The sequence below is a fragment of the Phoenix dactylifera genome, chromosome 8, assembly GCF_009389715.1.
Source record: "Phoenix dactylifera cultivar Barhee BC4 chromosome 8, palm_55x_up_171113_PBpolish2nd_filt_p, whole genome shotgun sequence".
NCBI lineage: Eukaryota > Viridiplantae > Streptophyta > Magnoliopsida > Arecales > Arecaceae > Phoenix > Phoenix dactylifera.
The window spans coordinates 17,135,114-17,154,700 of NC_052399.1; the positions used below are offsets into that span (position 1 = coordinate 17,135,114).

The window sequence follows — 19,587 nt, forward strand, 5'->3', positions numbered from 1 at the left end:
TTATTTTCTCCATTTCAAAATACTCTTCCCCAACATTATCCACGTCAAATTAAGATACCGTGGAACTTATGGCTGAGCGCCAGTTCTGAAAAACTTGGGCTTGGAGATGGCCCTGAGCAACTATTCAGAGATTCATTAGCTGTTGAGTAGCAAATTTTTCAGAGATGACAATTATCCAGACAGACACATCTGTTCATCTGTGTCACCTCTATCGTTATCAGTTATTTTGATGACAGGTCTGATGCTATTTTTTATTCATGGCTGAGATGAGAAGAGTAACAAGAGTCCATGCAAGACTAGAAAAATTATTAAGGAAACTTTCTAGCTGAAAGATGATAAGCCATTCGAGCAAGTTAGGATCATGGCTTATGTATAAAAGTAGATGACATTAAATATGCAGAAGTTATTGTTCCACTCTGAAATCTGTTTAAAAATCTGACAACGGGTCGTGTAGAATGAATGCCACAAAATTTAACCATGTTCTCATATCCAAAGAAGAGCATTTTGGTGCTACAGTTGATGCCCATATTTTTGAGGCCAAGGGTGGGTTTCCATATCAGTTCACAAATCTTCAGCACGTCATGCCCATATTTTGGTCTTCAGCACAAATCTCATATCAGTTGATGCCCATATTTTGAGTGGATACACTACCTGTTAATATGCTCCACAAGACCATCTCTCTGAATAATGTTTGGAAGAGATGGCTTAACGTTATTTGCATCTAGAACTTCATGCAAGCTTCACAGCACTCTTGCCTGATGTTTTACATTGCTGTTTCAGTTATCATAAAATATAATGGAACAAAGAAAATCTTGAGGTTTATGGTACAATAGCTTTGGGTGCATGCAGATCTAAGTCTTATAAGCAGAGAAAAGCGATGTTTACAATTTTTAACTTACAATTCAATCTTCTTCTGACCAATGACTTCTGGTTTAATATAGATGATGCACTCTACAAAAACTTTATAATTAACTAATAGTAGTGATCCTCCTCAAGTTTCTCTTTGTGATTTCCTTTCTTGCAATAGAAAGTGAAAGATTTGCTTGTCCTTGCTAACAAAATGAGACCGTTATCTACGTGAAGGGGCTGGATGACAGGAAGGAGAAAAGGGTATCAGAGAAAATGAAAAAATGAGAAAGTAAATAACATGATTCAATGGAGGAATATAAAATTATACATTATAAATTTGGACAAGAACCTTCATCAAGGACCCGATTAGCTGTCCAGAAATTGGAAAAATGCAGGACCAAAATGAACTTGAAATACATAAGAATACCCCGAAAAGCGAGAATAAAATAAATCAATAGAGCCACAATGGAAAGGGGCATATACATTACTAATAACATCAACACAAGATAAAATATTTACTTCTGGCATAACCACAGCCAGCTACCGGCAGCCCTTCAGAAGATAAGAAGATGGGCTTGAGAAGATTACTGAAGTTCCCATATTGCCTACTTTCTTGTTTTCTGTTTTCCTGACAGGTGTTCCGCATGCACTGAAATCAAGAACTCTCGCCTCTGTCTGGGAAACATTCAAAAGGTTAGTAGAATAAATCATGAACAATATACAAAGGCATAGTTGTCATTAAAAACTCAAATCATTACACCAAGAAAAAAAATATTGATAAGGATGAAGAAAAAGCTTCTAGACAACAAGTATAAAGGAGACAAATTTTCAGAAATTACATTTCAAAACAAACATTATCTAGACTTAAGCATGATGCAACCATATAGATAAAAATGTCTCAAGTCGGGCATGTCAGCTGGAAGGACCACGGCCTCCGTTTTGTTTTCATTGACTTGTGATTCTTGGGCCTCTCCAGACGGTACCTAGTATAAGATCCAGTAGTTCCAGCTTATCTACCCATAGCAAAGGTATCTATCGGTAACACCAAGAACAAAGGCAGGAACATAGGCATAAGCAAAGCCATAAGTATAGGTACCTATGATTTAAATTCTAGCCTTTTTAGTAATAACCTATCATGTAATAACAAAAGTTTGGTATAGGCTACATGATTTAAATTCTAGCCCGCGGCACCTCCCCCCACCCCCTCCTGTGTCTCTTTTTACTGTCTTTGGATAAACATATCAGCTTTTCAAGTCATTACTGGGGCATTAGAAATACTATGCACTAAAGATTTTTTTAGTTCCCCTAGACCTAGAAGTGAACGCTAGGTTCCAAATTGTTCCATACAACATTTCAGTTCAGTAATGAGATCTGCTGTCTATACTGACCTATGAAAGCATTCAAGTCTTTCATGTCAAGTGTCATATCCACATAATATAGGAGGATGAATTGGATGGGATGCCAATGCAGATGGCAGATCCATCAATGGCATTGAAAACATGATCCAGAATAAGAAAATTGAACTAGCAGATTTTTAAGTTCCTCAAGGGCCTACCAATGTACAACACATGGTTAAGGGTTTCATATAATATTCATATCCAAGGAAGCAGATCTGCTGCCCAGTTTCCCTATTAAAAATTTCACGCACTTTATGTGTAGTATCACATCCACCCTATACCAGAGGAGGACAATCTGATGAGAATGTTGATGCAGATGGCAGATACTGGAATTGAAAATGTAGATCCAACGTTAAGCCACTTTAGTGAGAACTATAGTATCATAAAAAAAAAAGAGTAAACTATCAAAAGCAAGCTACCATGACTTCTGATGTCATAGGATGACCTCCCAGTTCTTTGTCTGACTGAATATTTTCCTTCTGGAAGTTTTCCTTGCCACTGTTGCCAGAGTGCCTTTCGTCAAATGCCACTCCAGGGCTTCCACTTGCCAATACCTCCTGGGCCTCAGCCACAACAGAAGCAGTGTGTTCACTTAACTGTTTCATCAGTCCAATGGCATCGTAGGTTCTGTCTACTGGGCTCATGAAGTACCCTATGTCCTGTAAAGATCAGAGAACAGAACAACTGAAATGAGTAAAAGAACTCCAAGGTCCATGAGATACACAAATGAACCACAAAGAGTTATCAAGAACTTTTTAAGTCTTCAACAGTACAATGGAAGCTACGATATTTCTTTTTAAAAGTTAAGATAAATGATCAATGAACTGACATGAAAGTAGTTAAAAAAAAAGGATCCATAAACTGTAGCTTTTCTTCAGTTAGAGGTAATGTGAGCAATTTGTCAGTATCTCATAATGTATCACTAAAATTTCAAGTCTCATTGTATCTTGTAAAGGTTATCCAAAGTAATTGTTCTTACTAATAAGTTTACCCGAATATGGATATTGGTGAACTTTATAGGTCCCATATATGACTCAGATAATCAATGATATACTTCAGCTACCTCAAATGTTATGTCTGTATCAATTCTGTGTCCCGGAAGAAGTGAATTCATAAACCATGGTGATTTCCATGCTGAAGGAGATTCTATCCCTCTTTTGATGCCCGGAGTATCAGCAAAACTGTTAAAACAAAATACAAAAAAAGAAACCAGAATTAAAGACAGCTAAGAGCACAGGCATGCACCATTACTTCATATTAGTCAAACAAATATGCCACCATCTCTTAAATTGTTTACTAAATATTTGCATACCTAGCTGACTCAAAGTTGCAGATACCAAGAAGATGGCATACTTATGATATCTATGCAGAAACAAGTCAGTATATAAAAGAATTCTGCCCAACTAATTGTTTGCTTCTACGATAACATAAACTTGAAGTAGGGTTCTGAGAATAATAGAGAACAACAACATTCCAAGTCATAATAGTGATATAGAGTTAAATGCAGAGCTATTTAAGAAGGATCCATGTAAAATAAAGTAATTGAACAGAAACAAATTAAAGAAGTAAATCAATGATAAGGAAGATAAGCGTCTAATTCACAATTATATGTTGGAAGGAAAGAGATTACTCTTACTGTGAACAAGAGACAAAAATGAACAAACTATTCCATATCCATTTCATCTTAGTAGCTTCTCTTTCTTGCATCCCATAAATTTTTAGATTCTGATGCTCCCACAGTCTCATGATGCTTATTTAAAGAACAGAAAGAGGTATAGATAGCAAGTAAGTGACTTCGACTCTCTATGTAGTGTCAATGTCCTGCATAACAACAGAACTTCACATAATATTTTTTTATCGGTTAACATTTTGTCCAAATTTGGTTGGCATATGTATAATTATATGCATTTTGTTTCCCTGAACCTATTATACTAATTCTGGAAAGCATATATGCAACAAACATAGACATCAGGTAGCTATCACTAAAGCATAATCGCACGTATTTGTATTTCCTCAGTTGAAAAACAAACATCATTTAACTAACTCCCATAATGGTATGGTAGCTATAAACTCATACATAATCGCACGTAATTGTATTTCCCCAGCAGGAAAACAAACATTATTTAACTAACACAATGGTACTTACTGATATAAAGTAAGCCAGACAAACATGTGGAAGGGGACTGCTTGGTCCAAATATGAGTATAACACACTTTATATTGCTGTCCAGTTGAACTAGAGTCTACTGGAAAACTCTTGCTCAGATGCCATCATACCATGACTTAGCATACTTTTAACTGTTGAATGCAATCAAAATTGTTTAGGATGTACTAGAATTGAAATTGTTTAAGATGAACTAGAGACACAACAATTGTGTATAGCAAAAAAACTCAAAAATTTTCTCTAATCAGCAGACTGCAGCATCCAAAGTAATGATACGGTTATCCAAAAGCATTTTGTGTACTGAAAAAGAGAAAAAGGAGCAACTGTAAGACTTGGCATAATCATGGGTTGCGTCAGTCAATCTTACATGCTTAAGTTTTCAAGGTCCATGTCAATGGATGAACCATGCTTTTCAATTGAAACCTCTGATAGATGCACTGATTGAACACATTGTGCAGATGTAACTCGAACCTGATGCTGTACCTGCTCACTTTCACCAACTCCAGGAGACAGGAAGGCAGAAAAATCAGATAAAGACTTCGAATGGACATTTGGCTGATCCTTATTTGGTGTAATCTCAGAACTTCCGAAAATCTGGTCTTTCAAAGACCCAGCAGCGGTACTCGTATGTCCATTTATGGGATGCCCATCTCGATCAGTGGAAAATAATAGCATGTCATTGTTATTATGTTCAACAAGAACTCCAGCAGGCAGCTGCATGAAAACCACATAGGTGGTGCAATTGCAATGTTAAGTGTTAAACGATTGAACAACAACAAAAAAAACAAAGTAAAATCTACTTGGAGAGCACTCACAATCATCTTAAAATCCCTCCAGGACAACTTTCTTATCTACTGAAAACCATTTAAGAACAATGCATCACCAATATCAAGGTCTTATAAACTTGAGGTGAGGCATTCTGTCCAATAACAAGTTCGACACATTTGGCATACCATAGTCACCTAATGTATTTCAGTTGCAGTCACCATATCCATACCAATGGGGCAGCAGCCATATACAGCACAAATGGTCTCCCTCCAACAGTTCATTCCATAGGATAATATTCTTAGTAATCTATCCATCCTCATTCCTCATATTTCAACCCAACTACCTTAACATGCGAAATTTGAGAAGTACATGTTGGACTTAAAGCAATATTTAAAAACCAAAACTGGATACCCATTTAAGAATGTGAAGGCCTATTCCAGACCAATTCAACCAATACATATAACATGGGAACAAGGTTCGCTGTACCGGTCGGTACCGAGCGTACCGTACCCGTACCGATGGGTACCGGTATCGGTACACCAATGTCGGTACGGTCGGTACCGAGCATACCGTACCGTACCGACACTCGGTACGCCTATACTAGTGCGGCACCGGTACGGGGTTCGGTACCGGTACGGCGAACCTTGCATGGGAACGATTGCTTTCTTCTCTCAAATGCTTCTGCTCCCTTTGGTTTATCACATGATTTTTTTTGATATTCTTACCAATTAGAAATGTTTGGATGGTTGGAATTTGGGACAATATATATTTGATTAATATATATATGAGATAGTTTAACATCATCCATCAGGTATAATCTTATTATGACTTTGGAAATAATTTAATAAGAGAAAAAAGGTAGTAAAAAGAATGAAGTGCTTGAATTATTTGTATAAATTATAGTCCAGTTCAGCCACTATTTAAGTCAAACTTATAGTCAGTTCTGATAGTCTGCTCTACTCTCAAAGACACTACCTATAATGCCATCTGAATCATGCAAACAAGAATATAGATACATATATACACAACAGACATGTGTTCATGCGCACGTGTGTATGAGTCAGAATACATACTTTAGAGTATGTATATCTATACAAGGTCTCCATCAAAAATGTGCCAGCATACAAACTATATTAGTTTCAATCAAAAGCATTCTAAAGCTGCTTGAGTTGGCTCAGGAAATTTAGTTCAGCTCTGGTCCAGTTCCATGATTTGATCAAAATGTACAAATGTAAAGCTGAAATCCTGCTACTCTAAGGATAATTGCTTTTAAGCAGGATATCAAAACTGAGGATGCACCTACAAATTTCCTGCAAATATAATAATGCCTGAGATATATACAGCCTTGTGCAAAGTATAGAATACATAAATGGAAAATACACCAAACATGCATTACCAATTTACACAATAGTACAATACACCAGGCTAAGAGATGAGCTTTCTCCAACCATGCAAATTATTAGATCACTTTATATAACAAAATCATTCCATTCTCTTTTTGCTACTAGCTTAAATTTCAATGGTCAAACGATTTAATAGTTTTTGTTATGATATACTACTTACATATAGTTAATGGTCATTCTGCATTATTGGATGACACAAGTATCCTTTGATGTCAATAATTGACTGCAGTGCATATGCATGCTTTGTTTACAGCATCTCCATCTCTAATATCATCAAGTATAGGCATGTCTTAAGTTGATGCGCAACTTCTTAACAAAATGCAGTAACTTTTCTAGCAATATACCGGGCATTACAGCCACTTGGAATCAGAAATAAACCCAATTCTTTTTAGCAAAGGAAATTTACATCCATACAGAGATAAACCAAGTGACCATAAAAGGATAAATGAGTATTTATCTGATTCAAAGTTCATAAAGCACACCAGATACGGCATGTGATATTACTAGGTGAGCTTCATCCAACTTGGTCTAGGCACGTTTACCACCCCAGATAAGCTAGCACATGAAGAAACTACAAAAGGTCAGCTTTTTTAATTTTACAAATCCACGATGCTGGCTTTGCTCGGCTGAATTGATCTTGCCCCAACCAATCTCAAAGCCCACATAAACTACAGATTTTTATAATTCCAAAAATATTAGTTAACTTGTCATTATATCATTACATATAAAAACAAGCCAAAACTAATCTAAGTCAAGCTTAACTCAGTTGCCTTGTGCAATGCAAGGAAACTGAGGCTGGGGTCATTTGCAAGCCAAAAACTTATAACATTCACTTATAACAGGCCAAGCAAGCTTTTTATTGGCATCGCAAATTCTCAAATAAAGAATTGCAAAAAACAGTGTCTGGGAAATGGTGATTGCAATCAGTAACATGTAACACTGCAGAGAAGATAAAATACAAGTCAGGAAATACTTACTTCTGTTTCTCTAACATTAACCTCATGTTTAGTGGGGACACTGATGGCAGATGCACATTGTTCCATCTTAGCTTGAAAATTAGTGGTTTTGGATACTTTGCTTGAAATCCTGGCCTCTGTGGAAGCACTTTTATCCTTTTGATAGCTTGGAGCATGGTCCAAATTTTTTTTCTCCTCCAAACAACTTTCATGTTTCTTTTTCTGATGATTTGAAGGGGAAAAACCATCTGCCTCACTAGAGCATGAAGAAATTTTGTAAGCAACACCTTCATCATTTATGGTATTCAAGGAGGAATGATCAGTTCTGCTTATGGAAGGTGTTGAAAATAACACACGATCCATGTCTGTCCCAGATTTCTTGTCAATTCTCCGCTCCTGCAAAGGTGACAATAATTCTCGTTGCCGTTTCTTCATAATGGAAGGTGTGCATATAAAGCTTTTGGCAGCACTTCTAAGTAAAGCATCAGGACTCTCATCATGAGAAGGTGAATCCCATAGGCTGTATGGTGTAGAAGACATCATCAGTTGTCGAATTCCAAGGGGACTGTATGCCTGCTGAAGATCTCCAGAGGATATAAGGTCGCAGCTGACAAATGGAATTTCCAAACTTGGAAAACGAGGAGGTTCATAAAATAGAGCTCCAGAGTCCTGATGTTCTTCAGTCTGTATAGCTGGATTTTCATCTTGTGATGTAATTTTGCCAGTAGCATTTGGAGTTTCCGAACCCATCATTTCCATATAGCTTTGCTTTGGAGTTTCGTTTTCCTTGCCCCTGTCTGCCGGCACACAAATCTTAGACCTAGCACCACCACTAGGGGATAATAAAGAAGAGCAGCGGGAATAAGCAAAGCCACAATAGGTGCATTTAATGAGTTCTGAATCTTGAGTTCCAACAGAAATCTCTCTCATCTCAACGTCATCACTTCTATATATTGGTTTTCCATCACCTGGGCATACATAAGATGGTGGAACTACAGTTGCCAAGCCCTGACAATATGAATTCCCCAGCATATCTGATGAATTGATTGGATACAGAGGCTGTGAGCATGAAATCAAATCCCTGTAGTCCAATGAACTGCAAAAATCAGGTTGGGAATTTACAGATCCAGAGTTGTAATCTATATTCGTAATGCTTGGTGCAGTAAAAGGATCTTCCAAGGTAATATCTCGATGCATTGCTGCTCCGAATAAATTATCACTGCAGCAGTCAGCTTCAGCAATCAAAATTTTATCCTGGTTACCAGATCCTAAACCAGTGTTTGTAACAGAAGTAGGCATTTCCATTCCCATGGGGTCTGGTAAAGAACCAGATCTGCTTTCATAATTTTCAACACAGTGTGCATGGTATTCTGTTTTCCTTTTTAACTCTGGTGATTTCTGAGTGGACTCCAGCAAAGAGTTGGTCAATTCTTCTGAAATCAATTGGTTAGCCAAGTTTTTTGATACTTCAATCTCATGTACACTATGAATGGGAGCAGTTACCAAGGCTGCATCTCCACATTGTATTTCAGGGAGAACACATGCAGTTTCCTCCATGGAAGTGTAATATTCTTTGGAGCACATTGGCAACTGAGAATCTTGCATTTCTTCTTTCTTGGCATCCTCCCTGAGTTTTATATCATCACACAATGGAACTGTATTAGCCAATTCGTAATCAGATTGAGAGTAACTGACCAAGGCTGATGATGACCCTTGACTACATTCTGATGAATACTCAACCTCTTGCTTGTCTTTAACACCACTATATTCATTGTTTTGTTGATTCACTACAGATGAAGAGATGCACTGGGCAGGATTTTCCACATGAGGCAGGCCTTGAAACTGGGCAAGAAGACCTGATGCCATATACGAGTCCAATTTCTTCTTTACAGAGCTGTTCCAATGATTTTTTATAGCATTGTCTGTCCTGATGATGCATAGCACAATGGTTTTCAATATTTACAAGAAAAAGCAGTTGAATTAAAAGAAAAAAATGTTGACATCAAAGTCCATTGAACAAAGAAAGAGTTGAGCAACAACCAATAAATATTCACAGGAACTGTCAATTAATGGACAGTAGTATCAGTATACATATCTGCACCAATGCAAAAAAAAAAAAAGTTGAACTCTTAAGATGATGATGCTAAACAAAGACTGCAGATATTAAACAAACATTGATATGTCTATGAGTGCATAAACACATTCATGCATGCAACCCACTGGACAAAAGCACAGACAAAAGAGTACACAGATACTTTCCTGCAAGGCTGCAAAAACATAAATATACACATGTATATAAACATCAATTTATTCAGAACATATTTTACTATGGAAGTAATAAATGAATATAGTCTAATATTAATCCAGCAAACTGGCAGGAGAGGCCCTGAAAAGAATTTGCATGGAATTTTTACAAATTTATAACATCTTAAGTAAAATCTCTACTTATTTTCTTCAATGCATGGATAAAGTTTCAGATTCACACCTGCCTGGTAAAAATTTTGTCAACTCCGCCCACTTGTTTCCGTAAATTTGATGAGCATGAATCAGTGTTATCTCCTCTTCTTGAGTCCATGCCTGCTTGTTAATGGCAGGGTTAAGATGATTGTGCCACCTAAAATGTAACTCTTTCACAATTAGTAGATCATTGATAGTGAAATGACAAATCAAAAAATCAAAAGGATTGGAGGGTCGAGAGACCAAATGTTTTTAAGTTCAAAACCTAAAGAAGATATGATGCTGAATTTTCCATATATTATTCCATAAGTAGCTGGGTAAAGAAGCTACTAAATGTCATATTAAATATGTAGAAGTTTCTCACTTTAGAAGCTTGCATTGTATTTGAATCTTTATAAATCTAAGATAAGATACTGAACAAAAATTTAGAATGTAAAAATAGTTTAACTGAGCACCATTGACAACTAACAGGCTTTAATGGATTAACAATTCACTTCAAGTATCAGAGGATCATTTCCAAAATTGCATGTAAAATCTTCAAGTGACATCAGAGGTGAATCTTAAAGGATCTGGGCATGCTCTAGTTGGTCAAAACTAAAGGTTGAATCCATGCAAAAGGCGATTCTTAATCGCCTTTTCATGTGGTTCAACCATCACGAGAAACAAGTAACTCTTAGCCAGCAGACACCAGAAACACAACAGGTCCCTATCCATTTCTTGGGTATTTGAAGATTCTTTAAAGTGCCCACCCCTGGTGCATTCAGATCATCAGAAAATCATCACAGTAAGAATTTTTACCATATACTTCTTTTGAGAACAAGAAGTAGAAGCCTGGCTGAATACTAGAGAGAGGACGGGACCAAACTCAGGCCTCTTATTTGAGCAGAAGAGACTTCACCAACTCAGCCAGTTGGCACCCTCTACTTTTATTTAATTATTCTTTGTTCTTTCTTTGTATACTGTCAATGATGCACCCAGAGGTTCATATTTCATCAAAAATTTGAGAAGCTCTAGAGAGGTCAACAAGCATGTCATTTCTTGGGCCCTCTGAAAATCTTCCCTGAAGGTTCTCTTTTAATGTTGTCTAATGATTGTAACATCCTGATGATAAGGAGTTAATGTAATTTCTATGAAAAACTATGAATTGCAATATGAAGAGGTTTTTGTTTGTATCTTCCAACCTTTTAATAATTTTATGCTCTGGGTTTGTATGAAAGGGTCATCTAAACTCTCTCTTTCCCCCTCCCTCTCTCTCTATCTCTCTCACACACACTTGCTCAGGTCCATCTGTGATCATCAAGGTTTTTGGAGCCTTGCTACGCTTGGTGTCGGTTTAAGAATCAGCCTCCTGATTTTTAACTGAAAGCAAGTCAAAGTTATATTGGGTCCACCTATCTTAGCTCCTATAGGACTACCCATGGTTAGCAAACCCTGAGATCTTCCTTTTCCTTTCCGCTAAGTCACAATTTGCGCATCATTTTCCCAACTTTAGCATGCATCTCCAGGTTGCCCCATTTTTGTTAAATTTGCTCGATTTTACCCATTTTAAGAGAATTTGCCTACACTCATTATTTTGCTAATTTACTTGATATCGTGTCATGAGGCTATCCTGGCACAAATCATCTAATTCTACATATTTCCCATATTTAATAGTTGACTCTTTATTAATCAAGTATATTGTTTATTTGTACTATTCAGCCTATTTTCATTCCATAAAAGGGTTTTTTTGCTTGTAAATATTTGAAATTGCATGCATATCCTCATCAATTTACTATTCCCATGTTTACCCTTACCAATTATTTCTTATTGCAAGTCTATCCTCAACATAATAGTCCGCTCAACAATGCTAGTTTAACTAGCATTTAACTAAAAAAATTTTGCATGTACACCCTCATAAATATCTAAAATTGAGTGTATAGCCTCACAAATTTATCATCTGCATGTATACTCTTATAAATTATTTCTTTTTGAACATATACTTTTACTGAGTTAAGGTTATTTTAGTTATTTCATTGTAAACAGCTTGTTTCTTCATGCTGACTGTAAGGTAGATATACAGAGGGAAAAATTTTATAAGGATATACATGCAAGTTCAGATATCTATAAGGGACTACATTGCAAAAAGAACCCTTCATAGAATCAATCACCATGCTGCTAGTATTAGGGTTTAAACCATCCTTTCCAGTCTGCAATGTTACTGCAAGTGGGTCAGTCCTCTACTCAGCTAACTCATGGTCAGATAATCACCCAGAACCATACAATACTTGCTATTGGAAATGTGTACGTTTAGGGTTTTTGCTTATCTAAGGGCTTATCAAACATTTAACTAAATCTAGAACACCCTCTGACACAACCATGCCTCTTCCTAGTTCATGATTCTTGACTTCCATTCATTGTCATTTACCTTCAACTGACTAGACCATCTTCCCTCTTCTTTCATGTGAATTAACACTCATCGCATGCCAAACAAACTGTGTCTCAACTCTCAATCACCTCAGGTTGATCCTCTCGGGTAAGCATTTGGCTCATTTGCCATTCAGATGACTTTGTTCCAATTATCAAGCATATAATCTTACCTTGGCTAGGGACCAAACGCCATAAGATACATGGATATTTCTTGTCTAAATTTCCACATATATGTGATCGAAATGTGGATCATTTTCCCTTTAGACTTGTTCTTGATTCTGCTAATCAAGCTTAAAATCTTATCCTGGATGAACATCTACCTCCAACACATGGTTTGTTTATGCACTTCTATCTTCATAAGTGGACCGGCCAATCCTTGTGTTTAGCACTATATTGCTTCTCGATTTTTCCCTTTTGATCTCGTCTTTGCTGGCCCAGATAAATCAGCTAACTTCAGTACATCCCTACACCTATGGAATGGCAATCACTAAACCAGCATCATCTTAAGATGCTCATAAAAGGATCTAGCTTACCTCCTTAAACAATCATAGAATCCATTGGTGGCAAAAAATTTCCGCCATATTTTGAGCTACTTCAGATTTTCAACTGCATTGTCAATAATGGCTCTCCTCACATATGTTGTCCAACATGTCAAATATTTGCCCATCAGAACATCACATCTTGTTGAGTAGACTGTTATTGCCGCTAATCAACTTCTTCACCTAGAATCTTGCTGCTAGCATCGAAGTCTTGGCTCGTAGTTATTATAACCAAAGCAGTCCTTCTGAGCATTCTTCTCATCCTCCTATTTATGGGCCAATCGGCAGTGTAGCTGGAGGTTTCACACCTTAACTGGAGTATTTTGCATGTTATTTATGCGGTAAACAAATATGGCATCATGCTATATTCAATCAATGCCTCCTTAGATCCACTTGTTGATTTATCTTATCACACATATGAGCATCTTCAAGTTTCTAACCTATTTTCATTTGTTAATATTTATCCTTAAGCCTCTGATCAACTCCATTGAACCCAACCTAGGCCATCTCCTCTATAGGTTCTACTTGCCACAAAAGATTGATACCTATGGTTCAAATGCAAAGGGACATTAAGGGATCTGTACATGATCCAAGCTCAATAAGTAAGCAATGAGCTTACTCCATTGCCTGATTGGATAAGGTTTCAGATTAGGATACGATGAGGTAATTAGAGACTAGGGAGGATGCAAGGAAAATTGTTGGAGTTGGGCCAGGAAGCTGAGACAAGGGAAGGAGTGGGGCAAAAGGAAACAAAAGGGGAACTGCATAAATGTGGGAAGATGGAAGTAGGCATGGGTCTACCAAAATAATCTATACTGAGGCACATAGAATCATAGTCTAGGTAGGTGCCTAGATAGCATAGAGTAACAAGGCATCAAGTGGTGAGAAGTGAAGCTAAGATTGGTGCAATGCAATGCTTATTAGTGGTGCCATTACTAGATAGGGGCCATCAAGTGGTGCTTGTTGCAAGCTTAAAGTTGCGTGGGACTTCCAATGGTGGCACTGCTAGGTGGCATTACCAAGCAGGAGTGACTAGGGGTAAGGAGAGTTATGGGAAGGGGAGTGATGACATCTGCATGTATGTTAAAGAAACTGAATATTTGATTTGTTCAGCAGAATCGGAACTCAAAAAGAGATCTATCAAGCACAATCTTCTTGATTCAAATCCAATATGGACTGAATTTGGATAGGATTTGCAAAATATTAGCCTACATTGCCACACCATCTTGTTATACTGCAACCCTTGCATGCCTCTTTTAATGTAAAGTACTATTGCTAATTGCAGAACATATTGTACCAATATTTGATCCCTTTTAAGGTTAAGGGCAATGCTAAAGATAGATATAGTCATTTTATTGTGTTCGTCTACCAAGATACCTGTTTGCATTCTTTAGTAATGATATAGGTCTGTGAATGACATCATACATATATTCTATGTATAAAACACCATTTATGCTGTGTCTTGCTCATCTGGTGCAAGACACTGATACATGTTTATGCAAGGCTGGCACCATTATAATTTAAAAATTCTCCAATGCTTGATCCTCAAGTTCTGATAGCAATCAATTTTAGTTAAAATATATTATCAAATTAAAAAATAGATAATTGTAAGTAAAACTTTTATTAATCATCGGGTTTCTGGAGCTGTGATAGAGCAAGAGACTACGAAATCACAAAATGGAAATGATAGATGACCTATATGAGTTCACCCGATTTTAAATGTCATACCTTTCTCGGCATTGTTTTCCAATACGTCCAGGTAATGCTTGAGCAATGGTGGACCACTTCTTTGGTCCATATGTATCGACCATTTGAATGATTTTCTCATCTTCCTGTTAAAAGAAAAAGAAAAACAATTGGCAACTTTACTTATAGACAGGTCCCATGTTTTCTAAGGAACAGTTCAAACAAATCAAAAAAAAAAGAAGCAGTGCACAAGGGACAAGTTACATAGTTATGTAGTATATGTCTAGAATGTCTTACCTCTTTTGACCATGGTCCTTTCACAAGCTCAGGATTTAAAACCTTCTGCCACCTGTGCAAGCACTGAACATCGGTCCGATCTGGAAAGCATTCAGCTGCAAAGCAGATAGATGAAACAGTAATAAAGCATGCTTATAAAACTTCAATATGTGAGAAGAAATAAACAGCATTTCCACATACATGCAAGATCTAACCTCTAATTGCATAAACTGAACAATGTCACTATAGGAAAAATTGTAGCATCTGCTTACTAAATTAGAAAGGTTGAGTTTTTTCAAGCAGAATAGAGTGAACTACTAAAATTTGGCAAACAGAATAAACAAACTCAACAAGGAATAGAAAATTTCGTAATTTCCTACAAAAATAAAAATAAATAGCTTAATAGATAAAAATATTAAGAGAACAGCCTAGATTCTCAGGATGTATCTGTTTCTCATTTACTCTAAAATTTGTAGAGAGAGAGTGATAAAAAGGTCTGTTCATTTGCTGACAAACGTCACAAGGAGCTAAATATACCTACAACAGTGAATATATATTTTCACAGTAAGTCCAAAAAAAATGCACTTAAGCCTGAATAACTATAGGTAACAGTTTGCCATTAAAAGAATTAAAATATAATTTCTATTATATCTGAAAATGGAGGCAACTTTACGGTAAGACTTCCAAACCAGATTGCAATCAACTTGGTAGTAAAGGCTATAAGGAAGATAAAAAAAAAATATACCAGATCTATAGATAAAAAGATGGAAAAGGGCAGACTTGCAGATGGAAAATTGGTTGTTATACACTTGTTTACTCTGTACAGAACTACAGATCCTTTTAATCATGATCTTGATGGAAGCCATGAGTGCAAAGAAAAGCACATTGAAATTTCAAAACACATCAGAAGGTCCAATGATTAATGTATTCAGTATTAACTTTGACTCCAATGCCCAAAATTTCCTAGGGATAAACTCATATAGGAAAATTAAATAAATGTGATTCTCGTATAACTGTCAAACAGACCCACAGATAGACGTACTATGAACGAGATCGAGCATAGTGGACTGCAAGCAGAGGATAACATGTTTAAGTGAATTTGTTAAGAATTTTAAAAAATATAAAAACTTACTTAATATACTGAAAAATAAAATTCAATATAAAAAAAAACAGAATAAATCATCTTGGCTGCTTTCATAATCTAGCATTATATATAAGTTACATCAACTTTTCATAATGAATACCTATCTTTTTCCAATTTTTCCCTCTAAACTTTTGGACAGCTCTGCACAATATTGCATCCTGCATGTATAATCAAAGCAATACAAGACATTAATTACACAAACCCAAAAAAAACACAAGCTGTGAAAGAAACAGAAAAAGCAAAATAGCCTCTGATAGATTGGACTAAAAGATATGTCTTATCATGCCTAGCCAGTAAACTAGAACCGATCAGCATATGTACAAGACAACCTGGCTTCTCAGAAAAGCAATATTACATGATTAGTAACTTAAGTATGAAGAATCAGGGTAAACACAATCATAAATTTGTAGAGAACTAGCCAATCTTTTCAAACTCAAAGAAAACAGCTTCCAGACATCCAAAGATCCATAATGTAATATGTACATTCAAGGTTCGCCACATCGACCGTACCAACCGTACCGACGTACCGGTGCAGTCCGGTACCGGTACCGAACCGGCACCATACCGAAAGTGCCACAGCGCGTGGCTTTAGCCACGCGTTGTCTCCCGCGAAGAACACCCCGTATCGGTGCCAACCGAGCCGGTTCGCACCGGTACAGGCTATGAACCAATCGGTTCCGATCCAAATTGGGTCAGAACCGATTTCAATAGTCGTACCGTACCAGTGCCTGTCGGTACCGGTACAATACGGGCTAAACCGGCCGGTAGGGGCTAAACCGACCGGTACCGGTCGGTTCAGCAGACCATGTGTACATTACTTATGAATAGAGCTGATCACGGGCCTTCTGGCCCGCCCAGCCAGGTCCGGAATTTTTCGGGCTTGGGTATTAAAAAAAGGCCCATGGGTCAGACCTGGGCAAGAAAAGCGGCCCGACTAAAAAAATCAGACCGGGCCTAGTTGGGCCATTCTGGCCCATTACCAGATTCCAAATAAAGAAAAACAGGCCTGTCGGGTCGGGCCTATTGGGTCGGCCCGGGCTAGACGAGCCTAGAACCAGATTTATAAAGTCGGGTCGGGCCTGGACAAAAATTTAAGCCCGACAGTCGGGCCGGGCCGGGCCTGGGCATAGCCATCGGGCCTAATTTCTGTTGTAGAGCCCGACCCGGATTTTGATAAGCTCTACTTATGAATGTGCTCATCAGAATTTTGAAAACATCTCCTGATAGACTTATGCTTGATGACAATGTGTTTAAACAAGGCAGAAACAAGAACCATTGGGCATGAAGAAGGCGGCAATTTACTTAGTAGACAAGAGGTTAAGCAGAAAAAGATCATCTGGTCCAATTATCACAACTATCACAAATCATACCATGGGGGTAGAAAATTGCTTGCTATGTAACATAGTGGGCAATCACATTTTGTATGGCTGCAGTCTACAAATTGGTTGAATAAGTTGTTAGCAATAAATTATCACAAATACTTCATATTTTCCTCCAAATTAAGCAAAATTTGTAATTCTTTTGGATTTACAAAGTTTTGTATTGGCCTTCGGCCTCAGCCGATTTTTGCTCTAATACAAGAAAGTAGAAACCATGAGCTTGGTTACTACACTCACTAGTTAATGATATCATTGGTGGGATTTTGAAAAATCATAATCCCACATTGGGATAATTAAATAATTCACTTTAGCCAATTTAGAGGAGAATTCAAAACAAATAGATGACCGTTAAACAAGAAAAATTCTATTATAAAATTTAGAGTGGACCAAACCAAAGTCTTGAGGATCAATTGTTGAAAATATTAGAACACTAGATGTGCACTAACATGAAAACATCTAAAAATATGATGTAAATTTCAAGGAAAACAAGCAGAATGTACATCATAACTTTTCCCTGGAGCCAGATCATAGAAAGCAAGAAGCATATTAGGAAAAGGTTGATCTTCCATGATGGTACACAAGAATCAGAGTTCTGTAGCCTCAACATTTTCAATCTACATAATGCAGAATGCAACAAAACATCCCTATGATCACAATTCCTTCTACCATTTATATAACTGCTTAGCTTAATGTCCAAACACAATGACTCTTAGGATCACATCAGGATGTACAATACAAACACCTAAATTACCTCTTCAGGTGTCCACTGCCCTTTGGTTGAGCGGCGCGTTGGACCAGTGGTCCTCCTGCAAAACAATCCAATTTATGCATTAGCTGGATCTTCCTCTGCAATAACCTGCTATCAATCATTTTCTATCATCCCAACAAATCTAAATCAGTGGACCAATTAACTGGGATATACCATACTTCAAACCCTCGACCATCAAAGCATGGAACTCAAGTCAGAGTTTCCAGATATGGAAAGGAAGATAACCCAGGTCTCAAACGCATTAAGGACTTACCCATGCAATGGACGCTGTCTTTGAATCTCATCACTACTCCCATCCTGAACAGCAGTAGAAGAAGATGCAGAAGTTTCACCTTTCTTAGCACTCTTTCCCTTGTCACTTGCCATTGCCCCTTAACTGATGAGTGAATACAGAAGTCCCAATCCCCGCTCGGTTGCAGAACTCCAGAGAGAAAACTCTCCAAACCATCATCAGGAACACGGGAAGGTGATGATATATTCCTCTAACAAAAGAAAGACCACAGACTGGAAAAGGAAACATAAAATATGATCTTTAGGCTACATAAGATCCAGCCTATCCCAGAAGATTCACAAGAAGAACATCCGTTTGATGGGCGATGAACAACATAACTCGACCAAATCAATGCGAATCAAAAGGAAGGTTAATCAACGATAAATATTTCAACTTGGCGAGCTAGCTATCTAGTAAAATTTCAAATTGGCAAGTTAAGCTGAGAAAATCCAATCAAGGACAGACCCAAGTTGCCAAATTTCCTATACGGATCTGTTAAACCCGCCAATTTCCTATACCTAATCATCAAAAAAGACAACTCGTTGAACCAATTGTCCTCTCCAAGGTGAAACCAGGCCCAGAAAAGAACCACTAAAAGAACCCTAATCATCAATTTCTTCAAGAATTCGAGATTCAACGGAAGAAATGATCATGATCTCCGGCGCCTCGCCTCAGAGAAAAACCCTAATTGAATATGGAACTCGAGAAATCGAAACCAACAGGGAAAAAAGCAAGAACTCACCGTCCCGGTGTAGTCAGAGAGCGAGGACGCAATAGATCCATGGCGCATTTGAGATCTCCGCGAGCTTTTCTTCAAATCGAGAGAGACGGTCCGAAGACCGAGAGGAGGGCGTTTTTTATTCTTCTTTTCGAACTTGACAGGGGCGGACTAGAGGAGTTTCAAACCCTACCTTTAAACTTCGAGCATCTCTTGTGCGATCGGACGGAGGGCGCTTCTCTCTAAAGTGCATGGCAAGATCCGCCCCGTCCGTTACGAGGGAGTCCACGTCGGATTCCTCTTCAGCATTTTGAATCGCAACGGCTGTCAAACCGGCTGTAGCCGGTGGAATGGTGGGTCGGTGACCGACTCGGAACTTTCGGTGATCGTTAGTTGCAAATCAATG

At 37.6% G+C, this 19,587-nt stretch overlaps 1 protein-coding gene across 5 annotated transcripts; it reads right to left on the minus strand.

The window, feature by feature from the left end:
• Window positions 1–1,148: 1,148 nt before the first annotated feature.
• LOC103710919 (transcription factor MYB3R-1-like) lies at window positions 1,149–19,347 on the minus strand. 5 transcript variants are annotated; one of them, XR_604696.4, is made up of 13 exons: window positions 19,206–19,347; window positions 18,446–18,696; window positions 18,175–18,229; window positions 16,145–16,202; window positions 14,922–15,016; window positions 14,667–14,770; window positions 10,022–10,150; window positions 7,558–9,463; window positions 4,777–5,123; window positions 3,310–3,427; window positions 2,666–2,905; window positions 2,405–2,572; window positions 1,393–1,524 (listed from the first exon to the last, which is right to left on the minus strand). XR_604696.4 is itself a non-coding variant. In XM_008796850.3 (12 exons), exons 2-12 carry the CDS (start codon window positions 18,556–18,558, stop codon window positions 1,455–1,457), a joined length of 3,231 nt encoding a protein of 1,076 aa, XP_008795072.2. In that variant the 5' UTR covers window positions 18,559–18,696; window positions 19,206–19,347; the 3' UTR covers window positions 1,149–1,454. The 5 variants fall into 5 exon arrangements, 3 of the variants coding, with proteins under 3 accessions (XP_008795072.2, XP_008795071.2, XP_038985021.1); XR_005512878.1 differs by having other exon boundaries at window positions 1,398–1,520; XM_008796850.3 differs by lacking the exon at window positions 2,405–2,572 and having other exon boundaries at window positions 1,149–1,520.
• Window positions 19,348–19,587: the final 240 nt, after the last annotated feature.